The sequence below is a fragment of the Opisthorchis viverrini genome (genome assembly GCF_000715545.1).
Source record: "Opisthorchis viverrini unplaced genomic scaffold opera_v5_33, whole genome shotgun sequence".
Lineage (NCBI taxonomy): Eukaryota > Metazoa > Platyhelminthes > Trematoda > Opisthorchiida > Opisthorchiidae > Opisthorchis > Opisthorchis viverrini.
This window is the reverse complement of record NW_008751689.1, coordinates 902,242-930,127: the sequence shown is the minus strand read 5'-3', so window position 1 is coordinate 930,127 and position 27,886 is coordinate 902,242. Positions and strand designations below refer to the sequence as shown.

General features: G+C 44.1%; 1 protein-coding gene across 1 annotated transcript in view; it reads right to left on the bottom strand.

Annotated features, from left to right (window-relative positions):
• Window positions 1-5,874: 5,874 nt before the first annotated feature.
• T265_02620 (hypothetical protein) overlaps window positions 5,875-27,886 on the bottom strand; it is a gene marked incomplete at both ends in the record, with an annotated part of 26,459 nt that continues 4,447 nt past the window's right edge. Inside the window, 3 exons of the mRNA XM_009166918.1 lie at window positions 5,875-7,025; window positions 11,635-12,044; window positions 18,982-19,204. Coding sequence (XP_009165182.1) covers window positions 6,477-7,025; window positions 11,635-12,044; window positions 18,982-19,204 — 1,182 coding nt within the window. The remainder of the gene's footprint in view (window positions 7,026-11,634; window positions 12,045-18,981; window positions 19,205-27,886) is intronic.

Below are 27,886 nucleotides of genomic sequence, written 5' to 3'. Positions count from 1 at the left end.
CATTATCGCTCCGTTATTTTCGGTAGATCCTTTATTCGCAAATCGACGAAAGCATTTTAGTTAACCAGGAAGAGGTCACAGTGATGCGATAATTATTTGAAGCGAAATTCGATTAGGCATTTTCTTTAAATGTTGTCTGTTGCTAATAATAACAGACAGTCAGCGGAATTTGTCATCATAGAGACTTTCTGAACGCTCCGTCAAAATGTCGAATAGCCATTCGATCAAAGTAACCAGATCGATTCATTTCCACTACGAAAGACATCCAACAACGGTCAGTAGGCGAAAGGTTAGTTAGAACAGCACTGTGAAGTCCCATGTCGATTCCTTTTCACCGAAAGCATTATGTTATCAAGTTCAAAAAGGGTCCCAATGGTATTTTCATGTGACCTATCCCCATGCGGAAAAATCTTTAAGTGGACAACGTGGACAAGTCCTGCAGCAATTTGACATAACCTGGAAATTGCACATACCCGTTAGTGCAAATATAGCTTTTACGTACGACATAAATAAGGACGAGATGGTTCAGTGGTGAGACCGCGAATTTACTGACCGGAAGGTCCGTGGTTCGAACTCGAACTCTGCATCTCGACTTGCTCTGTCTAGATATGGGCAACCTGGCAGTATCTCAGCCCTCGTGGTTCATTCGGGTCGCACGGCTGCTAGGCACTGAAATGGCGCTGCAGCTGAACGATTATTAAGATTATTATACAACATACGTTGTACTGATGCGTACTGATGCATATGGATTATTGTGTGTAAATAAGTGAGGGGTGGTTAGCTTAACCCACGCGATAGTTAGGAAAGGCAGCGGATGTTTTGAAAACTTCCACTATCAAGCTCACACTTAATCCCCCAAAGTGGTATCAGTTTTGCTTGAAGCATGAAATTTACAAACCGGATTGGAAGGTCAAACGAATATCGCATTTCTGGTTCCTCACTCAGTTGGTCGCGATGAGTTTGGGAAAGAGCTACCGACATCTCGATTAGATTCTTCTGTCAATCACACCACCCGATGGCTTTATAAAATATCCGATTATCCTGCCTTCAGCTGATGTCCCACTATACTCTGGTTTTAAAACAAAGCAGCGGTTGGATTTCACCACATGAGAGTTAAAACTGGATGCGAACGAATTCTATTGACTGTTATAAGTAGTAGTGAAGTGTTATACGTTCGCTTTTATGCTCTTTCGCTAAAGTGTTCTTCCCTCTTTTGTGTTTTCAGATATTGTCTTGTACTTTCCATTCGCACAGGACCAATCACATCAGTACCTCGTAGGTGTGTAAACAGAATAATTGACTATCACCCCAGGAAGTTTGTACTGTGGGTAGGCGCGGACCTCTGCCCCACATACTTGTGCACGCCGATTGCGTGCGTTCAATACCAAATGTCCTTTTACGGACGAGTATAGATTGTTGGAATCAGGACTTGGGAGATCAATAGCATTCTGTAGGATATTGCATGCTAGTATACCTGACCTCTGTGTGCAGTGAACAACACGTATTATGTTGGTAATAACTATATGAAATTCAGTTTCTAATAGCTATTAACACACTGCAGTTGGAACGGACCCATTAGCTCACACGAAGGTTCGGTGAGTTGTAGCGGACCAGCTGCTGTCACAAATAGGACTAATTAAACTGCTGAACATAAAAGGGCTTGCTTGGGGTAGACTGGTTGCCCGCATTATCAACAAACCAAGCCTAGCTCACATTCGTACAATCCACTGCAGTTAGTCATGACCTGCTTCGCTTTGGTCAGTACGATGACAGTCATTGAACGTCCCCCTTAGAACTATGGACAGGTCAAATTTGTCGTCAACGCTAGTGTAAAGCAGGTACGAAATGGAGACAGCCAAAGAGCCGAATTCAAGGATGCTACCGAAAGATTCAACTAAGCTCCAACTGAACCTCTCGTCTGCGACATCCCTCAACTGAATATTCTGCATAAAGGCCAAATTATTTTTCATTTGGTAGGATATTCGAGATATCGAAATAGATATTCCTGAGGGAACAACACCTCAAGGGAGTCAGCTGAAATTCAGTCTCCCGGTAACATCAAGTTCATTTTTAAATACGTGTAGTTCGCCATTTAGGGTTCAACTAGAGCATAAGATTGAGCGAAACTTGGCAACTGTACTTCCTAATGAGGTCCCAGAAGGGAGCGACTGGTCATCGACTGTCAGAGAGCTGCCAGCAATTTTACGAGTAATCTATGTTTTTCATTTTCCATTATTTGTCAGTGTAGAATTCCAACATCGGTTACTTACAACCCCCATATGTTTGCAACAAATCAGCTGACTGATTACAAAAATCGTTAGGCGAACGCACAAACAGGCAAGGGTCATGTGAAATCCGATTAGAAAACCGAATGTGTGGGGACAAGGACGGCGTTGAGAACCTGTATTTTTGGACGCCAAATTAGAAATATCGCACGCGATTTGCCTTGCACATGACCCGGTGGAGATGGCTACTGACAAAAAAATTGGTAATGGAGTGCAGGACAACGGCGAGTGTTAATACCATGCTGCTCTCTAATCAGTTGGCATGTGACTCAATCTTCGCTTCATTGCGTCGATAAAGTTAGCGAACAGTTGATGATTTGCAAAAGATGAATGAGGTTGATAGATTTAAAGAATGAAGAGAGAGATGAAAATATGCAGTTTTCCGATCGAAGCACATCTTATAAATTTGTATGTTGGGACTGACCGAACAAACTTGCACCTGGCAACAGTCTACTGTCACCACAAATTCCTCATCTTTTCACGACAAATCTAGATTTCAATAAGCTGAATCGGATCATCATAAACCAGAGTTTTAGCTGGATTCAGTTGTGTCTCTTGACAAAACCAAATTAGTGTGCAAATGAGAGCAGTTGTCGGAAACTGACATAGTTATTAGACGGTGAAGATCAAGTGTCGTATGTTGGTTCTGATAATGTTCTGATAAGGTTAACGCCGATTCATAATTCCCAAAAGTTCAGTCGCTTCAGTGGAGTTCATTCAAACCTAGTCCATGTAGACTACTGCGGTACCAACAATAAAGTGAAAAGACCTGCCATTCTATGTGCTGGATCATCTAGAAAGCAAAATGAGTATCGACATATTCATTCATTTGCACATAATCTGAAATCCAGGTGAATCTCTCATTATGTTCTTAAGATCACCCTGAAAATGAAGGTATTTATCAGAATCTGTCCAATCTGGGTTCAAGTGGAACATACGATTGACAAAAACTCGGGGACTGCGCCCACCTGTTGAGCCCCAAGAAGGGCGAGACCGGTCGTGAGCCATCGAAGAACTTTCAGCAACTTAATGAGTAGTGTACTACGTCTATACAAAATGGTAAACGGCACGTATTTGATCAGTAATATCGCAGAGCACTATAAGGCCACTTTGTTCTCATCCAACCCCTCTACAGAACACAAGCTTTGAGTGATTTATCTTTCAGTCTTAGCTGGCTGGTCGCACTGATCAACGGGTAAAATCCAAGACGTTATTGTACCGTGACAATGAAATATGGGATCCCTTGTACATTTTCCACTTTGTACATATACTCACCCAAAGGCGCCACAATATGCAGCTTCAGTGCACAACGTGCGAATCAAGTTGCGACAGCGCTGCAGCCAATAAGACACATGACGACCCAATATGGTCTGCTACTATGAAAATGCGCTCACGTTTGTTGCTTTGCACATCAGTAAACTGGCACTATTGAAGACTATTGAAGAAGAGAGAGTGGTATCAGGCTATCAATTTCGTGTAGTATTATCCAGTAGGTCGGCAACCTGAACCAGCTAATAAGTTTCAGATATGGCAACTGGATCGAAAAGAGTTCTGTCATACACGACTACAGTTGGCCGGCTATTTGGGTTTCAATTGCCGACCTCTGCATCCACGATAGCAATGTGTGTGATGATTGACGAAGGGATAGCGCAACTCATCCAGTTACGTGCTCAACGCAGATAGTCAAATGCTTGGAGTGAAGCAGATGGTTTAAGAGTTAGTGATAAGAAAAGCACCAACCTGTCCCACTAAACTGACAAGGACACACTGCAGATGGTGATAGGACCCTTTTGATCACTAGCCACATTAAAGACGCCCTGAAGTAAGCACAGAATTTATCAATCCATCGGTTTAGTTGCAAGTGACAACGCCCATCCGAGTTTAATCAACACGAACTGTAGAAAAGCACTTATGAATGCCTGTATGCTTTTCAGGCATTTCGAAACTGGCAAAGGTGCTCAAAATAGGGAAAATCCAGGGGGACTACAGGCTGTCCAACAAAAGAAGTGTCAATGAAGCCACAAAAAGTATTCAATGTAAAGCAAATTAATGTCACAAATTAACGTCACTGCTTTTAGAGTAATTACGATTAGCGCACAGGTGCAGTTGACCTACAAGTTCTTTGAAACAAGTTCTTAGTCAACACAGTGAATACACCCATCCTTTCACAGAAGAAGCCCCATGATTTCTTATGCAACTGGTTTTTCAGGGCGCATTAAAGTAAATTCTGCTTGATCTCGTCCTGTTGGTCCAAACACAGTCGAAAGAACTGTATCGGAGAAACAATGAAAGAACTCAAAAGGAATTAAATAAACTAGGTCTTTTCATGCGTATGAAATGGAGCAGATTCTGTGTGATAGGAAAACCTACCACCTACCTATTATCAGACGTTAACACGTGAACGGACGGCAGTAAACTAGCTAGAAAGGTAAACGAACGAAAAGGTTTATGGATGAACTGATGGTCGGATTGCTCGGAGTTAATTTGCGAACATGTGTTACTAGTGTCACTGTTTATTAAGTTGGACATTGAGGGAGAAGACGATACTGCTCTTTCTGGTTTGTGGTCTTCAAAGATGTAAGCCATGTTAAGCAAACTGAATAATTCTACCACAAGGTTTGATGTTCTTCGCGCTTGCAAAGCCTAGAGTGCTGCTGCAAGCCTGGGTGGGATCAAACGCAGACGTGGTAGATAAATACATTTACCTGGGCAGTTGTATAAGAGAGACGAGAATCGGGCAGAACGTGGCAAGTTTTACCAACCTCCAATAGCCATGGCGCCCTCATGAAGCTAGCTTCTGTCGAGGTCAGTGTATACACGTGTGGAGAGCTTACCGTACACTCTCACACGCTCAAAAGTCAATATCATACTGACTAATTTTCGGGGAATTCCTTGGTAAGCAAGTGTGCTAAGAAGAAACCGGTCAATCGAATCGAATGCCAAAATCGTGGGTTGTCTACACGCATGGTGTTGTTTTGGCAACTGACGGAAGATGTAATCAATTTGGACCCACGACAGGTAAGCAGTTGGAGGCGACCATGTTGCCAGACGGATTTTGGAAGTTCTTATTGAATAGAAACAGCCTGTATTCAGCACACAACCAAAACAGTCGTTCACCTTTGTCTGTGCTAACCGAACTTAATCCAAGTCAACCACTCAATTCAATTTCACGTTAGATATGCCAACTTACTCATTCAAAACTCCGGCAACCACAAAGGTATCTGGGCTTTTAGCCCACCGTAACAGAGCACTCAACGTGTCAGAGCTAAAGTCGGTTGGGGCATAAGCAAACACGATAAAGATAACGACAGTAAGCCTCCCGCTTTTGAGATTCCTTCACAGGCATTGTCAGACAAACGGCATAGAGATGACTATCAATAGTCGGGCAAGAATCGTTCCACAACTCGTGGATCTACAATTATTCCATACGTGTGTTATCTGAGACTTCAAATGTCGTCTACTGATTAGCCCTTTGTCAAGAAGAGTTTCGAGGGTATCTATGGTGTCTTAATTCCCACCCTGATCAAAGAACCGAACAAGCAATACTAGATGAACCAGGAAACACATATCAATGCTTACTGAATACTGATTTATCACAGGCAAGACAACTTGAAAGAAAAAAGGAACCAACAAAATGACTAGCGTTAGTAGGTGGGGGTGGGTAGGGAATTGTCAGTCCGAGAGTAGGAAAGTTTCAAAAGCAAAACGGAACAAAACAACCATTTGGATAGACGAACACCTTTGTAGATACCATAGATCGAAGGGACAGGGAGCTGCTGCAATTTTGGACCAATTAGATAAGAAAAGGTCAACGGAAATAAAGTTACGGAGGAGGGGAAGGAGAATATAGGACACACAGACATGGTAACTTTATGATAGGGGTATGATCAAAAAGAAAGAGAGATGCGAAATTCATACTCAGATTAATCGCCCGTGAAATGCTCACGTCACAAACCACCTAAGCGGTTCTGTAGGTGACATCAGAAGAAAAATACCGCATCCATAATTAGTGCACGAGGACAGAAAACAACCAGATCATATTAGCACGAGTACGGAAGGATGATAAAAATACTGGGGCGTTTGCTGGGTCAGAGATAGGGAGGCAGTGTGAAAGACTAAATACGTTAGGAGAAGAATCTCGAGTAGCTTGAGACCGATCAACGAGGAGACAGATAGAAAGCAAATGGACCACTAGTCAGCCTTGCGGGCTTTGGAGCGTTTGGGTTTTCCTGAGATGATTGGTACGGACGGTGGACCAACGATATCCGGCACATCCACAACTTCACGTTCATTCAGCGCGGCACTGATTAAGCTTTCAGCTCGTGGATGTCTTCCACTCTCCCGAACATCCGGTTTTAGCGGGGGATGACAAACAAATTGGCTCTCTGCTCCAGGAAGACAAGGGAATTGGTTTATGTCGTCCGTCTTTGGTGGTGGAGTCGGTTTCTCCAAACCCACGTCGGTGAGATCCAAATCTGACTCGATGAGTGAGCCGGGTTGTTCGGGAGATAGCGAGTGGGAGGAGGGCAACTCAATCACTTCGAATTCTGAGTCACATGTGTGCTTTGGATCCGCAGCGTCCTTGGGGAAATCAACAATTTCAGTGGAAGTTTCATTTAGCTGCTGTGTGTTGATATCAGAGAGTTTGGAACGGGTTCGCGAAGAAGGTGTGCGTCGTTTTCGGCGAGCACCGGAGGGCTTTCGGGGAACTGTTACCTCCTCCGGACAACTGGACTCAGGCTGCAATGAAAAGGCCAGGCAAGACTTTAGGTAACGCACAAAGAATTTATGGGTATTCGTTACCTGAAATAATCTACGAAATGGAACGTCATGAGAGCAGTTACCGCAACATATGAGTACGGAAGTACACTGGGTTTCAACCAAGGTACAAGACACCAGAAACCAAATTGTTGACCATTTACAGGGCATTGGTAATAAAGATGGACTAATAATCACCATGAGCATTCAAAACATTGAAGTGGTACGAAAAGGACAACAGTCGATGATTACCTCAACGCTTGTCCTAACCTTCCTACATCCATCCACGGGAACCACAGAGGTTAACTGAACCTTGAGGCCAATGGGTGTGGTGTGATCATCATCACTGTCAGCTGTGATCACCACGTACTTATCGTACAGTGGTTGTAGCTGCCACAGTTTCGTTCACCGATGATTCGGGGAGGTGGGGTAGGTAGCTGCACATTAGAGGCAGGAGCTGATAAATTAGTGCGTAAATACAACAGTCTGTGGACTGTTGGGCGAGGGAATTGAGAAGGTAGATATGCATTGAAGGCAATAGCTTGGATGCATGAGCGCTGTTGAGGGCGCGACTGGGCCATGTCTGGCAATGTCTCTAGCCATTGATGTGGCCTGTCTCGGGGTCTCCATCCAGGAAGACAGCAATGACCAACACAGCTGAGTTTGATGGTAATGGCTTTTATACTTCGCTGCCAAGCCATTGTTTGACCGCCTCTGGCCCTTTTCCACCCTTCACATGGTTGGGCGAAAAGAACCCTTCGAGGAAGTCGGTCGACTGGCATACGAAGAACGTGGCCAAGCCAGCGCAACCTATGCAGTGGGATCAGTTCATCTATCGAGGGTGAGTTATTTTCCCGAATACCATTCGACGAGCATCAGCATTTGCCCGATCCATCAGATTCCGGCAATGCTCCGAAGACATCGTCCTCAGTGCGCAGGGGCCAGATTACTGATCCATATAGTAATGTGTAGTAACACAGAGTGCACCGCAGCATCGTACAAGGCTGCTGGTCTTGCCTTCCAGGATGCAATACACAGGGTAAATTACCATCCCGTTCGGGTGGGTGATTGATGACAGATGCGGAACCCTGAATTTTTGTGGGAACGTAACAAGAAGGGAAATAACTGTATCGGGGGGGGGGGGGGGGGCGAAATTTCACGAATAAAGAAGTGAGAGGTCCTGAGTTTTTTCCCAGCTCAACTCATTCAAGGATGTTGAAGACATTGCTGGTGCACCGTTCAGACTATTTAAAATGATACAGCGTTCATTACGCCAATACTGGCCTTCGACTGAATGGGCTTGTCTAAAATCCAATGTAGATAGCACATTTGCCTCTCCGTGCAGATTGTATTGATTCGGGCAGAAATGTTCCCTGCTCAGTATGCAAAAAAATTGCCCCTCAAATAAGTGCTAGAAAAAGCAGACAATGAGTAGTTTGATCTGCTTCTAAATGCTCAGTAGGTATGTGAGCTTCGTTCGCTAGAATTCACATCCACCTCAAGTGCCAACTTTTCCGATCTGAAAGAAAGAATTTTTAGGCACTGATACCACCCTTAAGTTGTGTAGAAGGAAAAAAGTATTCACATAATTTCACCAGCGCTATTTAGCAATCATTTTCATTTAGGAGTCAAACAGACATTGGTGTAGGGAGATGTGCTGCATACACGACAATCTTTGTGACAATTTCAACTTCTTGGCAAAGCGCTGCTGTCCTTCAGCTAATCGAAAAGTAAGGATTTTTCAGTGGAGATTTCGTCTTGTAAATAAGGCCAATCTATACTGAGAAGCAATGTACTTACTGGGAGCCACCATTAGTGTGGGTCTAACGAAACTCCAGGGACTTTCGAATAAGCGGCAACCCCGCCACGAGTGGCTGGTCAGTAACGTGTTTAAATTGTGCTTAGTCAGGATATGGCCCCTTCATCCTTCAGCCGCGGAATCCACATCACTTGGTCACCTGCCAGTTGGCTCATCGAGTGAGAACTTCTCAGCTAGAAGGATAACTCGTTGTGGGCTATTCCTCTTTCTGAACTAATTATGTAGTTTATTGATATTGTGAGGAGATTCCGGTATTTTCAAGAGCGATTTCGGTCTGTGTGTGAAGCCAATCTATGCTGAAACGTCGAGAAAGTAGTGTACAGCTGTTTCACCTTACTGAAAGCCATGAGTAGTGTGCATCTTTCAAAACTATCCATAAACTAAAGTTTATCTGGAACATGTGGCGCTTTTACAAGGCCTTTTACACAGAACTAAGGATGAAAACATGTAGCCACCTATAAAATGACCGAGCATGTTCTTTTTCAAGTAGTCCCAACAAGGAGACGCCACTAGACCACCACTTACTGTTGCCACGTGGAATGTAGACAGTGTCACCTTAAAAAGGAATTTGTTACGGGGAGCATCCTTCATCCAAATTAGTCGAGGATGAAGTCACCAGTGTTGATACACTGTTATACGACCTGAAATAGTCAGTTGGGAACACTCACACTGGATGACCAAAATCACGGTTCTTTATTCCAAAGGAATTTTGTATGTGTTCACCCCTCAAATCACTCCAGCAACGCGTGGTCATTGTATCAACCCTGTGTAATATGATAGGACAAGATAGTTACATCTTTCTCGAAATTGGAAAAGCCCGTTTCATTTGGTTGATGTGTCCATGTATCCATATACCGAACTGACCACACTCCGTGAGTTGTGCTGGCTTAGCCACGTGTCCCGAATCCCATTCAACTGACTTCCCCGAAGGGCTATTTTCGCACAACCACTTGAATAGTGGAAACGATCCAAGGGAAATCAAACAATGACTTGGCATTGAATTGTGAAGGCCATTACCAGAAAACTCAGCTGCGCTGGTGATCGCGTCTCCCTGGATGGGACCTCAAGACGGGATACATCGGCGGTTGGGGACATTGTCAGACATGACCCAGTCGCACCTTCAGTGGTAATCATGCATCCGAGATATTGCCTTCAAAGTATAGCTGCCCTCCCAATCTCCCTAATTAAAAATCCACTGACTACCCTGCATTTACCCATCAATTATATCAGCTACCGCCTCCAGTGCGCAGCTACCTACTTCATCCCCCCCCCCAAACCATTAGTGAACGAAACCGTGGCAGCTGGAACCCCTGTACGGAAAGCATGCGGTTATTACAGTGGGAAACGTGACGGATTTAGACTACTTAGAATCAAACTGTGTTTGCACAATCCTTACAGGAATCAACAGGTTATATTCATTGTCAACAGAGCGCAAGCTGTCAACTGAAGAATCATCTCAGGTGACAATCACATCGTTTGAGAGTGTTCGAGAAACTACGGTAGTGACTGAAGATCTGTTCCATACGCTCGGTTGAGAGAGACGGAAACAACAGTTGGCTGAAGAATAAGTGGCGTTCTATCCCGTCCAAATACAGGTTAATCACACTGCTACTCAGCGCTCGCTGCTTGTTGTTCAGGCTATCAACCGGGAGATCGCTGGTTCGACACTGACTGCAGTTTGGTGAGTTACAAAGCCGATGATTACTAATAGGGATGAAACAGCTGTACAATGCTTCCCGGCTTTTCGGACGAAATCTCCACTGAACAACCATCTGGAGATTGACAAACATGTTCATCTCACCGAAACACACTACATCATTTGTCGGGTTGACGCGAACTGACAGTGATTCTCAGTTCGAACAGTGTAGTTTTTGGTTGTTGGTCTGTTCGCCGAGCTTGGCAGTTGGATTGCAAACGTTTCATTACCAAGCGAGGTGACATCGTCAGTGCAGGGTTGAGTGCAGTTTTTCACACGGTCCAAACTACAAAAATATGTGTGAACCTGGACTACTCAGTAAGGAAGTGATGACACGGGCTTCACGCAAGCAGGTCCTAGATCTGTTGTTTCATTTTTGATTACTTCACTCTTCTTCACACAGACTGTGACCACAAATGTACTTAGATCGATGAACCTCTCCCACACATTCTCCAGCACAGTCCAACTGCCCTTGATCGATTAAGCATGAGAGCGTTGCACAAAACACATGATCGGACGACTGCTAATTTTAGCTGCCATATGTTCCCGTTTACATTTATATATATTCTGTAACTGTGTTAGACCTAATCGTCGTTGTCGACAGTCTGATTTCACCAACCGATGTATTCCCTTATAAAATACGGACAAAAACGCACGATGCGTGTAAAACTAAACGATTTTGATTCCACTACAACGGAGAAGGTTAAAAACCACTGCCATAATGCATCGATCTGTATAACACACCTACAGCATTTGTGTTGCAGAAGGCAGTTAACAGCAGTAGGCATCGTTGCACAAAACAAACCTTGAGAGTCGAATGTGTGTAGCCCATTAATTTTACGATTCAACCAATTAGTCAGGTAATCAGATGACCTCCTAATTAGCACACTGATGATCACATTCATGAAAGATGCAGTTGACTTTCGAACTGTGTGACACAAGCAGCACGGAGCAGCTTCGGAAATCAGCTGTGCGCACATCTGAGTGTAGTTTGTAATCCCACCGTGTTGAGGTCAATCCCTCCAAATGTGTAAGCCGGAACAAAATATTTTGTAAAAAGTAAAGGATAGTCTTACTGGCCGAGGAAGCGGAGTGCTTGTTTCAACTTCTGGGCATGGATCCACTTCGCTTAGAGGGGTGTTTGGAAATTCGATGGACGGTTTATCCTCGAGTGGCGAACAATCAACGGGTCCCTGCGCTGCAAGCTCTTCAGTAGGAGAAACAAGTGACTGATTTTTGTTTTGTTCAGGCTGCTCTGGGCAGATTTGTGAACGCACCCGCTTCTTGTTCTTCCGAGGCGCAGCGCACCAATCGTCATCAGGGACTTCGTCCACAAGGGATGATGGTGGATTGGACGGTTGTTGAGTCTGTTCTGTGACTGGATCCCCATTACTTGTGGGCTTTTGAACAGGCGTTATGGTATTCGAGGCACCGCTCTGTACAACTGTTTCAGCGCTAATTTTGGTGCTGATAGCCTCGGGTTTAGCTGAATTGCACAAAGAAAAAGTCAAACAGTTACCCGTATGTGGATCGGAACAAGAAAACAACAGCCCAAAGTCTGCTTAATCATTTGACCGTTACTCGGAAATCGAAGGCAACTGATACCTAGGCTATACGGCTGTAGGCCTGTTTGTCCAAAAGAAGGGGTCAGAGTGATACATAGACATTTGTTTCGACAAACCGGATGTCCTATACACCGTCACACAGGTGATTTAATCTAGAACCGATTCAGATCCTCATCAAAACTACTATCTTGGTAAAATCTTTTAGGATGAACAGCACGCTAGCAACTACGTTGAGCAGTTTTCGATGAAAGTTGGTGTAATAACTCTGTTCCCAAACGTCAAAGTACAACTGTGAATGACAAGATTAAAGTAGTTAGATACGCATACTCGTATGAGTCTTGATTGGTAGAATAGCACCTCGAACCTAGGATAGAACGCCCGTAACCTTGGATAGTGGTCAGCAGGGCGGAGCTGAAAGAAAAGCTTGACCTGGACCGATGAGATATACACTGCTTGAGGCGAAGAGTGTGAAGCAGTCTACGTAATCTAATGCACCAACAACAATACTATCAGTGTTTGAAAGTAAGCACTTTATCAACTGTTCAGTTGTACGGTAGCAGGTAAACCAGCCTGCTAATGTGATAAACAGCTAAGAGCCAAGTATGTACAAACAACAGGAAGTCATAAAGGGTCAAATGCGGAGAAATTAACAGACGGAAAATAGAGTGAATTTTTCGCGTTAGACAAAGTAGCGCAATGTCGATAGACTTATTCTTCGATATGCAAGGAACCACTAACAAGCAGCAGGAATTCTACGCAGGGGCTACCCGAACGCAACGCCACATGCCTAAGTAACATCAGTGAACCCGGGTGTTAAGCTTGAGTGCGTTGTTTGTGCTTCAACATGAGGTAGTCCATTCTGCTACACCCGGTTGGCGAGTCCCAATAAAGACGAGACGCATAGTTGACTGCGTTTTTTTTAAACTGACCACATTTTCCTGTAATTATCGCCGGAGAAACAGAAGTGCACGGTTTTGCAGTTATCAGATACCGGTGGATGGTTACTAAGAGCTAAGTAAAATACTTGAGCATCCAGAATTAGTGACCTGGCTGCGTGTTAACCGTTCAACATCGAGCTGCAAGACTCACCGCCTTCTTCATACTTTCCAATCTTGCGTAACAAGGCTCTTCACTTATCTGGACTATATCGCTCGAGGGGCTTCCTTCTGGATAATCCAAAGAGATTTGGATGGTTCACACTCTTCACTAGTGGGACTAGCGAGTGGCTCAACTAAGCAAGTTTCTGTCAAGTGCTATTTAAACGCTCACTGGTATGCATCTTGTTCCATGAAGTTAGACTAATGTCCACACCGGATATACGGAGTGGCGAGATTTAGCTGCTCAAAAGTTCAATACGGCTAAAAAATTGTCCGAATGGTTTTTTAGTGGAATACCTGGAGCACGTGACGAGTTGGCTCCACAGACAATCATCCCAAAGAAGCCAGTTTTCCTTGCACCGATGATGGTGGTGAAAAAGACAGATGTGGCACCGCAGCGGACAAGTTATGCCGCACAATCTAAGTTGGAACCATATGTCGGGGAAATCTCATGCCACCGGTCGAAACGCCAAAGTCAGTCTTATCCACTATTCATTAAGTCTATCAACGCACGGTTGAAGCTATGAAAAGCGGTCAGTCAGAGGGACTGGAATTTCTCGAGACATCATTGATCAGTCGACCGAAGTCGACGGAGCTCAGGAAAACTTGCGAATAACCTTGAGATAATCATGACTTTATCGATTGGGTTACGTTGGGGGAGAAGTGCTCGAAAGTTTAGTGTAGATGTAATCAGTGAGAGATTGTGTGTGTAGAAACGAGTTCCAACTAATCAAGAGTACTCAGTAAGGAATTGTCAAAAGAAAGTTACCATGGTAACAATAGAGACAGCTTGCTGAACTGTTTAAAAGACAGAGGACACAGTTAGGAGACAATTAAACCGAATTAAATAGAGTTCATTCAAATAGTTGCTGGAAATTTTCGATGGTGTGCGCACACTGGGAGGGTGGGATATACTCAAGGACCATGGTTTGTGAATGAATCCAAATCAATGAGTGAGCTAACGGACCCTTTCGATCGATCTCGATTCACAGCACAGATCACATCAAACTTACGTTGCCAAAAGTTAGAACACCCTACAGGTCGTACCGATAGACGTGCAATCCAAACACAACCTTTGCTTGTCTGGCTGTGAGCGTCAAAACACCAAATACAAAAGATACCACAGGTAAACTAGTAAACCTGACGTGTATTCGTCGGAACAGTCGTAAAAGACAAAGTTTACTCAGAACTAGTGCTGGTTTGCCACAACCACTCCGAAGTACCTACATCTCCAGATACTAATTCAGAGAATCTGGATAAAACTGACAACAAAAGGTCATTGCTGTGAGCGTCAAAACACCAAATGCAAAAGATACCACAGGTAAACTAGTAAACCTGACGTGTATTCGTCGGAACAGTCGTAAAAGACAAAGTTTACTCAGAACTAGTGCTGGTTTGCCACAACCACTCCGAAGTACCTACATCTCCAGATACTAATTCAGAGAATCTGGATAAAACTGACAACAAAAAGGTCATTGACATCGATAAGTAACATTTTGAGGTGTCTCCAACCATGTGCAGGCGGATCATGCGGAACTCATCCCAGTTGTACAACATTTAGACACTAGTGTCGACCAGCCGCAATCCACAAAGCCCGATGTTTGCCAACCACACAGAAAGCTTAGAAACCTATGCCTAACTGAGTAAATCTTTGGACCAACCGTTTCGTGGATTCATAAAATTGAGGCAGTCAGTACACACCGGTTCAGTTTCTACAAACTGCAAGTCCAGAGAGGAGCATGCTAGTTATACTAATAAACACAAATCCGGTCAGGCAGGATACCAGGCACGAAGGTCGATTAACAAGAGATGCATGCAACATTCACGGTATCTAAATCACGTGTCAGAGTCAGATGGTAGATGTTTGCCTTCGGTCAGCTGAACCACAAAAGTGAGTCGCTGCATCGGCTAAAACGTGAAAAACACAAGCAACACGAGTGCGCGTATATTCCGATAAACGCAGACGCAGAGGTACACATGCTAATGGACAATGCAAATTCATGGGGTTGACCAGATGTATCACGCTGAATGTGGTAACAACGGGAGGAGAAAATACCTCTAGCATCAAGAGTAGCTCTCATCAAATGATCCCAAGTATGTACAGTTAAATACACGTTGGCGTAGCACAGTCGCTTCGGAATAGTAGAAATGAGCCCAAGCCTTTGGCAACGAATCTTTGGCCAGAATGTTCTCATGACAGTCCCCCCGAAAAAGTGCGCAAATGGATGAGCCTGTTGATGACACCAGTTGTAAGCCAGGAATACGCAAGCAACACGTTACAGGTGCTCTCTCTCTCTCTTACACTTGAAACACAAAACTGAGACAAAGGCTGAGACGAACTGTTAGCCTGTGTGTGAAATGTGCGAAACCAGAATACCGGAGTGAAAACTACTCTCCAAAGCCAACTCTTGAGTTGCAAAATAAAAAGCTCCACAGAAATGACATTTCTATCCTACATGTTCTGATAGTAAACCAAGTGATCACAGACGAAAATTTAGCCGGCTCTTAGGTTTCACAGCATGAAGAGGAAATTATGCGTAAAATCCTAAAATTATTTCAATATCCTCGGGTCTTGATACAAACTGGAGACCAGTCGCTTTTAATAACCGAATATCAGGTCGATTGGACGGATGTCACGTGCGGACTGTGACCAAACGAATCCATGTTTTGATTACTCAGGATAATAGGCGATCAGGATGGAGCACTTATGGCCCGCACGTGCGTGACCTTGTGAGGCATTTAGTGATAACCCTAAAAATACAGTTGTAATAATCTTCGTTTGTATCTGTAAAGGACTGTCCCAAGCTACCGTTTTTTTTTGAAACAGTAAACTAAGGAACGACACAGAAATTGCCTAGCGCCAACAAGTCAGAGCAGGTACCAAAATCAGAACGATGTTACAGATAAGCAATCGTTAAAGCGGAATAGGTTTGTTTGGAAAAGTTTGCCTGTGTTCAGAAATGGTCCGCGACAGACATGAATGAGATCCGAATCGGTTTGCAGTAGTCCCCCTCCCCAACAGGCAATCTTGCCGGTGCCTAACCTAGAACTCTTCAACGTACGGTGACTTCAACACAATGATTTAATTCAATAAATGTCCTACAATGAGTGGGTTCCCTCAGTCCAATAGGAAATATGTTGATTAACTGCCAAAATAACTGCACCTTGTGCTCATAAGACTCGTCCAGGTGAAACCGTACAACTTGCGTTGATTCGTGTAGCGCAAGGCACAGACATACAAACCGCTGGGAACGTCGCATCTTGTGCGTTAATCAACAAACAAAACGGGACGAAAGTGACAATTCCACTGCCAGTTTACCATAGATTTCGGCACCATCATATTGACAGCAATGGCCTGTTCAGCTAGAAGAGCCTGGGACCCAGTTAGGTCGCTGTCAAACAGATGCTGCATGATTCTCATGCCTACGCACCCAACTCCTGTAACACGTACGTTCAGCGACTTGTTTCGCTACAGTGGCTTCTCCGAGTGAGTGTCACATGAGCCACCAACCCCCGCAATTACTCTTATTTGATGACGCATATTGTGACCTTTTGTGGAGATGTTATGTGTGGCGCAATGACAGGTTGCAATTCTGGTGCACAAGAAATATTAAGCTAGATCAATTCTGATTTGTGAGACGAACTACACCAAAAGCACATGTGCTATAAACAGTTGACTGTTTTTTTCACTTCAGATCACCTCATGCGCCAACGGTAAGCTTTATTCCAGCAGCTAGTTTCGTTCTTATCAACAACACACCGTGGGTCTCGTAAGACCGTTTAGTCTTCATTTTTCCAGAGCACACAGTAGTCTGTGGAAGGATCACTACAAGACAGCAAGACTACAAGACTACAAGACAGAAACTGAAGCTGAATTGTATCCTTCACAGTGCAAAGGTGAGCCAAACATTCACCGAGTAGAAACAATGGGATTCTGGATTTGAACTTGAATTTGTTCAGCTACTGTAGAGCAAATCAGAAGCCGTCGGTACCTTGGCACGTGTCTGATGCTCACGTCGTTCAAAATCGTCCCCGAAACATGCAGACTATGGAAATAATCGACATTCCTTGGAGACTAAATCGCTTGTCGGAGGACAAAATGACGTAACCCATCGGAAGGTTAGGTTGACCTTTCTCGGGAAAGAAAACCTCAAAGTGACTCAGCGGGAAATGTAGGCCGCGAAAATTCCTGGGGAGTAGCCTCTCTTGGGGGGAGGAGTGCCACACTAATGGAAGCCTACTTTTTTAAGATGGCTTCGACTGTGCAATACGCATTGGTTATTGTACAAAGGCTTTCTATGGAAATCATGTGCAAAAGAGTAGCGAACCTACGGAAAAATCAACAATGGGCTATACAAGCCATATATTATTATCATTATTTAAAAGTGCATGTATAAATGCATGGACCTGTTGAAATATATGTTTGACCTAGTTGTTTTACGGTACAAGCGGAACGTAGTGATATAATAGCGGAATGCACGCAACGTACTCAAGTTTGAGCCCAATTTGAAACACTCAAAACAATCGATAACTCCGCTTGCTAGTCTTATGTGAGCAGGTGCTACTTCTGTTTTCTTAAGGCGCGTTAGTAGAAGCTTCACTTCTTTGGATTCGAAGGCACTTGAAATGTTTTTGTAACCGACTGCACAGGACGAAATGCGTTGATTTCCGAGAATATAAATCCCTTCTCAGCAGTTTTCAGCATTCATTGACCTAACCGGTTCATTTGATAACTGTCCATAATCATGTATGATCTGTTTTTCCGTTGTGCATTTATCTAACCGCATTATCCTGATTATATGGAGACCGAGTTCCCACCTAGATCGTTTGATCCAACAGTGATTGTCTGTTAGGTAAGGTTCAAATCATACATTGAGGGAGACAACCTTGTCTGAGAGACTATTTACTAAATGAATAAATACTCCATACCTTAAATGATACGAGTTTATGCATGAGGTTCGTGAGAATCCCTGAAAACCTGAAAGAGGTGGCTGAGTCTCTCGTTAACATCACTTCGATTTGTAAATAAGTGCTTATCTTCCGTTCATACTTCAGTCTCGCTCCATCTAAATGACGTAAGCGTCACCCACTGACCGAACGCCTTTTGGCTGTTAAGGGTCAAGGCCAAGGATAGCGGAAACCAATAGACTACTTAGGCTTTGCACAGGTTTGCTGAGAAACACCAGCACGGTACCAATCATTTGTACACTCCAAGAAAAATGACCATGAATGCCTGAGGTGTCAGATTTCGGTCAGTGATAGACCTCTCGGGCTTAGTTAGTTGAGCGCATGAGTTAAGTGTCCACACCCGTAGGTGAATAATGTGTCCCACACACTGTGAGAAGACGTTACCAGTGAGTCAGACCTGTGAGGATAACTATCCTTGTATAACTATGACCAGCGTTGCCTTTGGCAACCTCTACACTGTCCGTCAGCACCAGCTAATCCAGTTGAACGGACAACTACCATATATTCGGACAAGAACACCAGGACAAGGAGTAAAGATGGTTAGGGATATTGGAAAACAAGACCCAGTATGCAATGGCCTTTGTGCGCCCGCTAATATGTTCGAAAAATTCCACGCTCTGGGAGAGAGAAACTATCTCAGCCGGTATCAGTGTACTAATGGTAAATGATTCAAAGCTGGTTGTGAAGCATAGCTGAACCATGATAGCAAGGCCTCATGTGTGAAAATAAACCCAATCAGCGCTGAGGTGGCGTAAGCCGTTATCATCAAGGTTAATTCAGCAACAATACGTACCTCGTGCTTTTCGGGACTTCTGTCCGGTCATCCGCCCCTGTGATGCTGTCACATCGCCTGTTTTCCTGACGACAGCAGCGTTGTCATCCACAGTAGGACTGGTCTGTGGTACAGCTGACACGATAGGAGAAACGCTTCGTTTATCGGTATCGCCCTCAGACGACACTCCAGTCCGCTTTTTACGCCGCATTTCTTTACGACGATGTTCGGATGAAGGAGTCCGCTGTAGAAAGACAAGATTATTCCACATCAAAGAAGGGGATTCCAACATAATTAAAAAAGCCAAATGACCTATAAATGACAAGAAGACTTGGGTTGATAAAAACTCGGTTATATTAAGCGGTAAACCCAATAAGTTCTGAGGAAAAGGACCGCATAAGTACGTCAGAATACCCAACCAGTAAATTCACCGTCATTCTGAAAGAGTTTATTGTTGCTTAACAATAATGCCACGCAGCCATCAGACAATAAGGACAGTTATAATGGACCAGAATAAGAGCCAATATTGATTAAGTCACAAGACTGCGGAATATATGGAAACACTGAGTAACATTTGATTAGGTAGGCGTAAAGAGAACTTATGTATGATCACATTCATTGAAGATATCACACAAGTCCGAGGCAATACGGTGCCTTGCCACAATGCTTCCGTGTTCACATCAACAAACATCCTACACTCTTAAATACCAAGTTACCTCTTTATCAAGTGACAAAAGATCACGCAATTGCTGAAAAGCAGTCTCGTGAGTGAATGCAAACAACTGGAACCGAGCTGCACACGTGGATGTGAACGCAGCTTGCGGTGACTGAACCGGTGTTAGGGGTAGGTAGGTATAGCAAGAGTGATATGCAAACAAAAGACAATCACAACAATGTCACTCACGGATGATGAGATTCTATCCTTTTGTCAGATTACGGGTACAGTATATGCGCAATTTAGCAGAACAGGGAGAAGAAGAAGCGAAATTCTGTGTTCCAGAAACAGCCCACAAACTACGAAGACACAATATGAGCATGGAAGATAAATCTGTTGGTAAAAGGGTGGTGGAAGATTGTGTACAGACCAACATGTTGTACATGTGTCATCGCCCGTGGTCATCCTTATGGACAGGTCTATCGTCGTAGAAGTAACAGGAAAGGTCGTTGGTACACATCCACTAGTCTTTCTGAAAAAAGGTTATTTCCCTAGAGAACACAGCAGCAGCCACGTTACGTGTGATTTAGTGTGTAGTCCCTTCGGCGATGTCACCCCTGTTAAAAGCACACTACTGGACTTTCCGCGGTCGCCTGTCGTACGGGATTAATGCCTACGAAGAAAAATGACGGTTGTGATGAGTGGATTTGGTAGATGAATACCGGCTTATCAATATCAGACCGGTGGCCACGCTGAAGCATTTTTAGTTCCCCAAATGAGAAATGTCAAATCTGTTGCGAACTTTAAGAAGAGATAGTACTGTACATTCATGAAGACGCAACTCCGAAATTTTATTCGGGTAATCAAGTAATAAATACATGATCGTTCAGCTTTAACACCATTTCGATGCACAGCCGCCTTGTCACCCGCAGTAGGCACGAATGCTGGGATACTACCCAAGCCTAAACGGGGTCGGTCGAGATACCGAGATTGGAATTGGACCACGGACTTTTCGGTCAGTAGGTTCGCGCCATAATGACTTCAACTATCCTGAGGTGAACCAAAGGTGTCAGCTAACAATACTTCACCTCTGCCGATAATATTGGGACGACTTTCTGGCTACCGCAAACTGTATTCCAATGGTGATATCTCTGGAACTATACAGCTACTCCGTGACACTTTGCGACAAAAAGTGCGCAGCATGAATGCAGAATTTAATCCTGATCCGTAGCGATTTGCACCGTACGAACACGGGGAACTGTGGCCGATCCCGACCACGACAGATTCGAGGACTTAGCTCCAAAATATAATGGGAATGTACCATAGCTGGGTACTGCTGGAGAGAAAATACTGATCCCATAACTGTAGTTGGTCAGCATTATATCTCAAACAGCAATCCTGAACAGAAATAGTCAAAAGTTCGTGATGGATGGGAAAGATGATAGACCGATGATGCAAAAGCTCTTTGTCATGTACAGCTGCATTCACCTGTGTCGTCCCTCCTTGAGAACAACTGCATTAAGTAGGAAGGGGAAACGGCCACATTTAGGGAGGATGTGATCGTTTCGCAAATTGAAAAGAAAAAGTCTGACACTGTACACACAGGACAGGATTCATCGAAACCAGTATGGAAGAAGGCAGGAAATTACAGAATGCCTTGCAGCTATTCGGGAGGAGTGAAAATGTGGATCATGACAGATGTCTACACCCAATTATCGGGAAGACTGTCCCGGACATGGTAAACAGGTTGCCAGACTAAGCAACCACAACAGCGAAGCATTCGCCATTGCAACAAAGGTAGGGCATCTAAGGAACGTGCACTGATAGGAATGCGCCTTAAAAATAAACGATGTGCAATGAAAAGCCGTCAAGTTTCGAAGTCGCAGGCTAGAAGATCGAACATTCACTTCAGCGATTCAAATATTTGTGAGCAAAGTGGTTTCGTTCCTTCACGGTAGGACCTTTGGGAGTTAAGGGGAAGCCGATTTTAACACTTCAGAATAGATATCAATATTAGATTTAGCTGGACAGTCAAGGGTGGCTTTGAAAGCAAAGGCTCGTCCGATTATAACAAGACCACAAGGATTGCCATTTGGATATTCGATTGCTCAGAAGACAATCTGCTTACATTGAACTGTGGGTTTATTGGAGAATACAGCAGTGATTAGCCTTGACGGTTTTCCTCAGATGGCCAATAAAGTGCTCCCCGTTAGCTACGACACCGTGTACAGTTCTCCGAAGAGTGGCGAAATACCCCTTTACAAGAAACGATGTCTCTTGAAGCCACTGATTATCAGGTGAAATCTTACTCAAAACTCCAAAAACTCCCCACTATCTGCTCGCTATAGTCCATCGAGAAAGAGAAAACCCACGCAGATTGTATGGGCTTTCCCATAGTGGAAGTAATTAGTGGGAGACTCAGTTAACACCAGATCCTGTGACATGGACTGCGTGGCTGAAGAATGATTGGTATCACATCACATCCAGGTGTAAATCACTCACACTGCTACTCAACCACTCGTGGCCGAATGGTACTGTCCAACTAGTAACCAGAAGATTTATGTGGCGAAACGCCCTAGGGCTTCGTGAGATCTACGCAGCTGATGCTTCCCAAAAAACGGCAGAATAGCCGCATCACGGTTAGCAGGTTTTCAATGAAGATTGATTTTAATTGCAGAATAAAATCGCATTCGAATTGTCTGAAGAGTTTGAAATGGCCCACGTGAAAAATAAATTGGACCAAACAGCTGAGAATAACAAGATTCTGAACACATGTGTGCATGAATAGTCATTTGGCACCAGAAAACCAGTCGTTACTGGGGTCATTGAGTGACGGAAATGTAGTTTTGTCGCTAGGATAGTCGTGACTCACCTAGACGAAAGTGGAAAACTTAAGCACAAAATATTACACCAAACCAAGCCCTGTCTAAGTAGACACACTCCTCTGAAATCTAGTCAGTTACTGTTGAGGAACGACACTAAGGGAAGTTTAACTTGTGGGATTACCGAATTTTTTAAGACCTAACTCATCCCGAACAGTTACTAACAGATGGTCGTTTGAAGAACAGGAAATTACTGCGATTTCCAAATGCCCCGATCGTGCAGTCTCCTGAAGAAAGAAAAACATTCGGTTTGCCGAAGTATTCGATCATCACCATCATCAAAGGCAGCAACATCAGTGTTGACACTGATGCTCCACTGTTATACAGCCATAAGGTTCGTATAATTATATTAAAAGCCCTAGAGTGAAAAGAAGGCAAAAAGAGTGGGGGAGCGAGGGGACCTAGCGCTGGTCTATGTCAAACATTCTGAGGTGCGTACATCTCCAACAATTCAATCAGACAACCTGGAGAGAAACTGACAGCAAGAACGCCACTGACATCGATTACTCACAATTTCCTACAACATCTCCAGCCAAGCACAGACGGGATCACGTGGACCACATCCTGGAAGTCGCACAACACCAACAACACCCAAACTCTTCGTGATCTCTTTCACGCTCTCCTGCCAGGTCATGCGGTACCCACCTCGCGGTTTACGCCATTCTGAAAAAGGCACAGAGGACAAAACTCGTCTCAGTAGACGATGTTTCGGCATGCGTAGCACACGACCAACCCATCGTCGTCGGTGGTGCTGAATGTTTTCCCCAATTGAAGTACCTGCCGCACAACCAAATACCCATTTTCTAATCAAATCGTTACCAACACGCTAACGCCATCCAAAACCAGCTTCTGAGGTATCGATGTTCGAAAATCTAAAGACGTCTACGCCATCTGCCGGCAGAGGCCATGTCTCGCACCCATACGACAACACAGGCCTTACTGTAGCCTGGTACACGCAACCTTTAAGATCCAGTGAGATGCCTTTTTGACGCCAGTTAGCGAACGTGATTCGAGCCTTTGAGATTCTTGTACTGACTTCATTAGGCGCATTTGCGTCAGAGCTAACAAACCTACCGACGAATTTGGCGGTTGCGAGAATAATGCGGCACACACAGTACAGTGGGTAGATGATACAGATGGGTTTTCAAATTTCCATGGATCACTTGCTGTCCTCGCAGGTAAAATGAGCCGTATGCGCTCGAACATAAGAAAATTGATTTACCATGCAAGTTGCACCACCAAACGGAAATACCCTCCAGAAAGGAGCGTGAAAAAACGAGAGTGCCTCCAATCCTGACCGTATGGACTGTTTAGAATGGGGTTTAAAAAAAGCTACGTTCAGCGGGAAACACCTAATATGCCAATAAGACTAGAGAACTCAGAAAGCTGATTATGACGACCAGGAAATGATTGAACAAATTTGACCTTGACAGAAATACAGTCAGAAGGAAACTGAAGAAGATGCCTTCAAAATGTTCTTTAAGACGTGCCATGTTTAAGATGTAGGAAGAACCAGCTGGGTCGTTAGGGCTCAGGTGTAGTAGCTGGATGTATCAACATCATCAGCAGCAGCAGCAGCAGCTGGAGCCAACGCATCCCTGGTACATGGTTAACAGCTGACAAACTGAATCGAGCTGTTGTACTCAACAAAATACGCTTGCTTAATGATCAGAACAAACGATTTCCTCAGCCAGATCATGCAAAGAACATTCACTTGATAGAGCACTACTCATAAGGTTGCTGAAAATTTCGATAGCCCTGGGGGATCATCAGGTAGAGGCGGTCCCTTATTTTTTGTCAGCCATGTTAAACTGGCGACTTAGTTCTGAATGTGTATCACCTTATTGCCTGTAGACTCGGTGGTAAAGGTGGACGATGCCCGGAATAAGCAGTCCGATAACATCGAGTTAGTTGACTAACTCTAGATTCAGCAACTGAGTGAAGAGCAAACTCAGGTGGTGCCTCCAGAGATAGTAAGGCACATGACTCCAACCGGCCGCCGACAAAACCCAGGAACCTTAGTCCACGTGACAGCATACGCTTTGTAATGATAAAAGCAGCACCGTATAAACCTATCCAGTCATCTCGCATATCAGCTGATCCAGACACACTGGTATGTTGTTTATTCGCTATTTCTGGCTTGAGTATTCAGTAGATCTGCAATGTTTGAATTGTTCGCGCGCAAACAGCCAATGTTCAAAGTGACTGTAGCCGACAAACGTGTCCGTAGATTGATCTGATGACAATGAAGAACTACAGCCTAGTCATTTTGTTTGGACAAACTCTTATGATCCTAACTGCGCACATGCTCTCATGTGAAGAAGTGCACTTGTGGTGCTAAACGACGGCTCAGTGAGTTCTTGTTAACGGGAGTTATCTGTAACGACAAACGTCCGTTATACAGTTAGTGTCATGGTTCCGTACTTCCAACCTAAGTGCAAAATAGTTCTTCATTATAAAAGAGAAGCACTCCCACCAGCTGAAATAAGCACATATACACATGAACGAGTGTATATTACGCGAACAAACCGAGCATGATGAACCAAGCTAACCCGGGAAATGTACCATCCAACTTGACGGCATGCCTGACTGACGCTAAGGATATATGTAAGAATTGATGTCCGTCTACCGGTAGACAAGCTTTCCAGAACCGCGATAGACATTTTCATATCAATGGAATCACCAAAACTACTTATGCAAAGACAGAAAAGCTAATGTGTCTCAGAAGTCCTACAAACTGGAAAAGTGATGGACCGCTTCTTATTCAGTGCGATCAAATACCTCATTTAGAGATTCCCTTGGATGCAAGGCCGGTGGAAATACCTTACATTAGGGACCATCAGTTTAGGATGACCTCACTAATAGCTGAGGCAGTATGTGCCTCTCGCCGTCTTCTAAAAGTCCAGTCTTATCACAGGTCAATCTTTTGAAGTATTGGATTGAAACGGCGTAGCTACTACGAGAGCAATTCCCCCACCGCCCTGAAAAATTTCCCAGCTCATTCACCCTAATATTATCATTATCCATCTCTAAAACAGGAGACAGTAGCTGAGAGTCGTCCTCTATCCTGTTGTCTTCACTGTCTATGTGGTGAAATATTGGTAGCTCGAATGCTTTTACTGGCAATTGATTAGGTGATCTTTGATCTGTTCATCAAGCTTGGCAATTAGCTTGTAAACGTTCCTTCCTCAGCCGAGGAGGAACTGTCAGTGCCGACACCAGCAAACATCAACTGAGTAAGTGTATTACGAGGTACTGATGACACAAATTAGAATGTTGCAGCTAGATCGAATAGTTTCTGGAAAATGTTGCTTGATTACAGGAAGGCGGTGCGTCTTTTACATTTCAACAAGTTTATTGCAAAGCCAGGGTAGTTGATGGGTTCGAAGATAACCTGACTCACTCAAGTTTACAACATGAGTTTCGTTCAACAAAATAAGCCAACTGATTAGCTAGATCAATCGATTAGAATGGCTGCTTGTTTGCGGAACCATTTTGGCGGCCTGGAATAATAGGTCAACTAAGGCGGCAATCACGGAAGTCGGTCGCTTAAGCTTAGATCGACCACAAGAACCCTCAAACGAATTGAAACTCTATTTTGACGTGCAGTCTCTGGTGCGATCTAACTTTGTAAGTAATCCGGCGCCAAGCCATGTGACCCAAGACAAAGGTGAGACGCCCCCAAGCGTCAAACCGAGATGACAGTGCCTATGGTTAATGGATAGCTGTGCGGGCGGACTTATAAGCCTTTGTCTTATCCGTTCACAGCAAAAGAGGTGAGTGAGATGATGCTGGTAAACGAAACATGAATCGGACACTAACTAACTAATTGGGCGCCTATGGCTGTTGCAAAGACTAAGGGGATCCTTTGATGACAAGAAATGTAGCTGCCCAGCTTTATTAAATAAGTCCCGCTTTGATACGCTAAGTTCTTTTGTACTTCTTCAGGTGCGATAGTTACCGATAGAGTGTCGCAAAACATGCATCGACTTCCAGAGTTTAGGTTCGGTGGAGGTAATCAATTCGTACAACTAGTAGCTTGTAAAAGTTATGAGTCGCATTCCTTCCGTTTATCAAAAGAGGCCTATTAGTACTCATAAGCGACCCCATCGAATATAAAGGATTTCCCGTGGACCCGGCGGAATACGCAAAATGGTATTCCCCATTAATTTGAAAATTACTTGCATCACTCCTTGTACCTGGAATTCCATAGGTGGGATGACTAGGACATGACAGCGTATATCTAACAAAAAGCGTGTTCTTCTATCTTCGGTACAAACAAAAACCCGACATACACCTACGGGTGTTTTCTTTCGCAGTCACTTGATCAAACGGTCTGACTCATCACCGCCACAAGCTGTAAAACGAGGCACACGACACTAACACCGAACGAAATAACGGTAGAGTGAGTTGTGCGATCATCATCAGCTATAGTTTCCACAGTTTCGCTCGCCGTAGATCTGGGGATGTAGGGAGATGCGTATTAGTGGTCTAGATGATATAATTAGTGCGTTCATACAGCAGCGTCGGTGGACTTTCCATTGGAAATATCGGGAGGGGAAGCTATGGACTGAAAGCAACAGGTTGGATGTGTGTGCGACTTTCAGCTCGCGACTGGGCGATGTCTGGCCATGTCCCTAACTATCGCTGTGTCTCACCTCTGCGTCCCCATATAAAGTATACAAAAAGGAAACGGATAGGGAGGAACGCATCCAACTCCCTGCGGAACTTAAACGGCTCAGTTTCAACTCAAAAGGATTAGTCAAGCGTATACAAAAAGGCATTCGGAAGTGATACTGAGTGCTCAGTGCTGGTATTATCCTAGACTTATGAGTCCAGCATATACAAATTCAGTACATACACTGGTGAGAGTAATGTTCTGTACCTTTGTGCTCTAACTTAACTAGATGGTTCAAACTCATTTGGGAAAAATGACATGTTTCAGACGACTGAGACCAACCAAGCAAAGTATTTGTATCAAACAAGAGGTACACAATGACTGTTTTAATAGGAGAGGTATATGCATTGCAACTGTTATATCACAGATAACGACTTTAATAATACTGCGACACGTGAGACCTAAATCTGAGTACCAAACAAGATTTCATCAGACTAAGTTAATGGTTCCGTCACATTTTCGTACCACCTCAAACACTTGGGTAGCGTCACACATACCAACAGTCGAAGATTCCGGATTCATTATCATCATCATCATCAACGACAGCATGACATCAGTGTTCAACACCAATGCTTCACTGCCGTACAACCGTGACTTATTTGAAAGCCTTATTGTAAAGAAAAGAATAAAGGTGGGTGGGGGAGGGACTTAGTGCTAGCTTAACACAATCATTCCGAGGTGCCTACACCTCCAGACATTCACTCAGGCAAT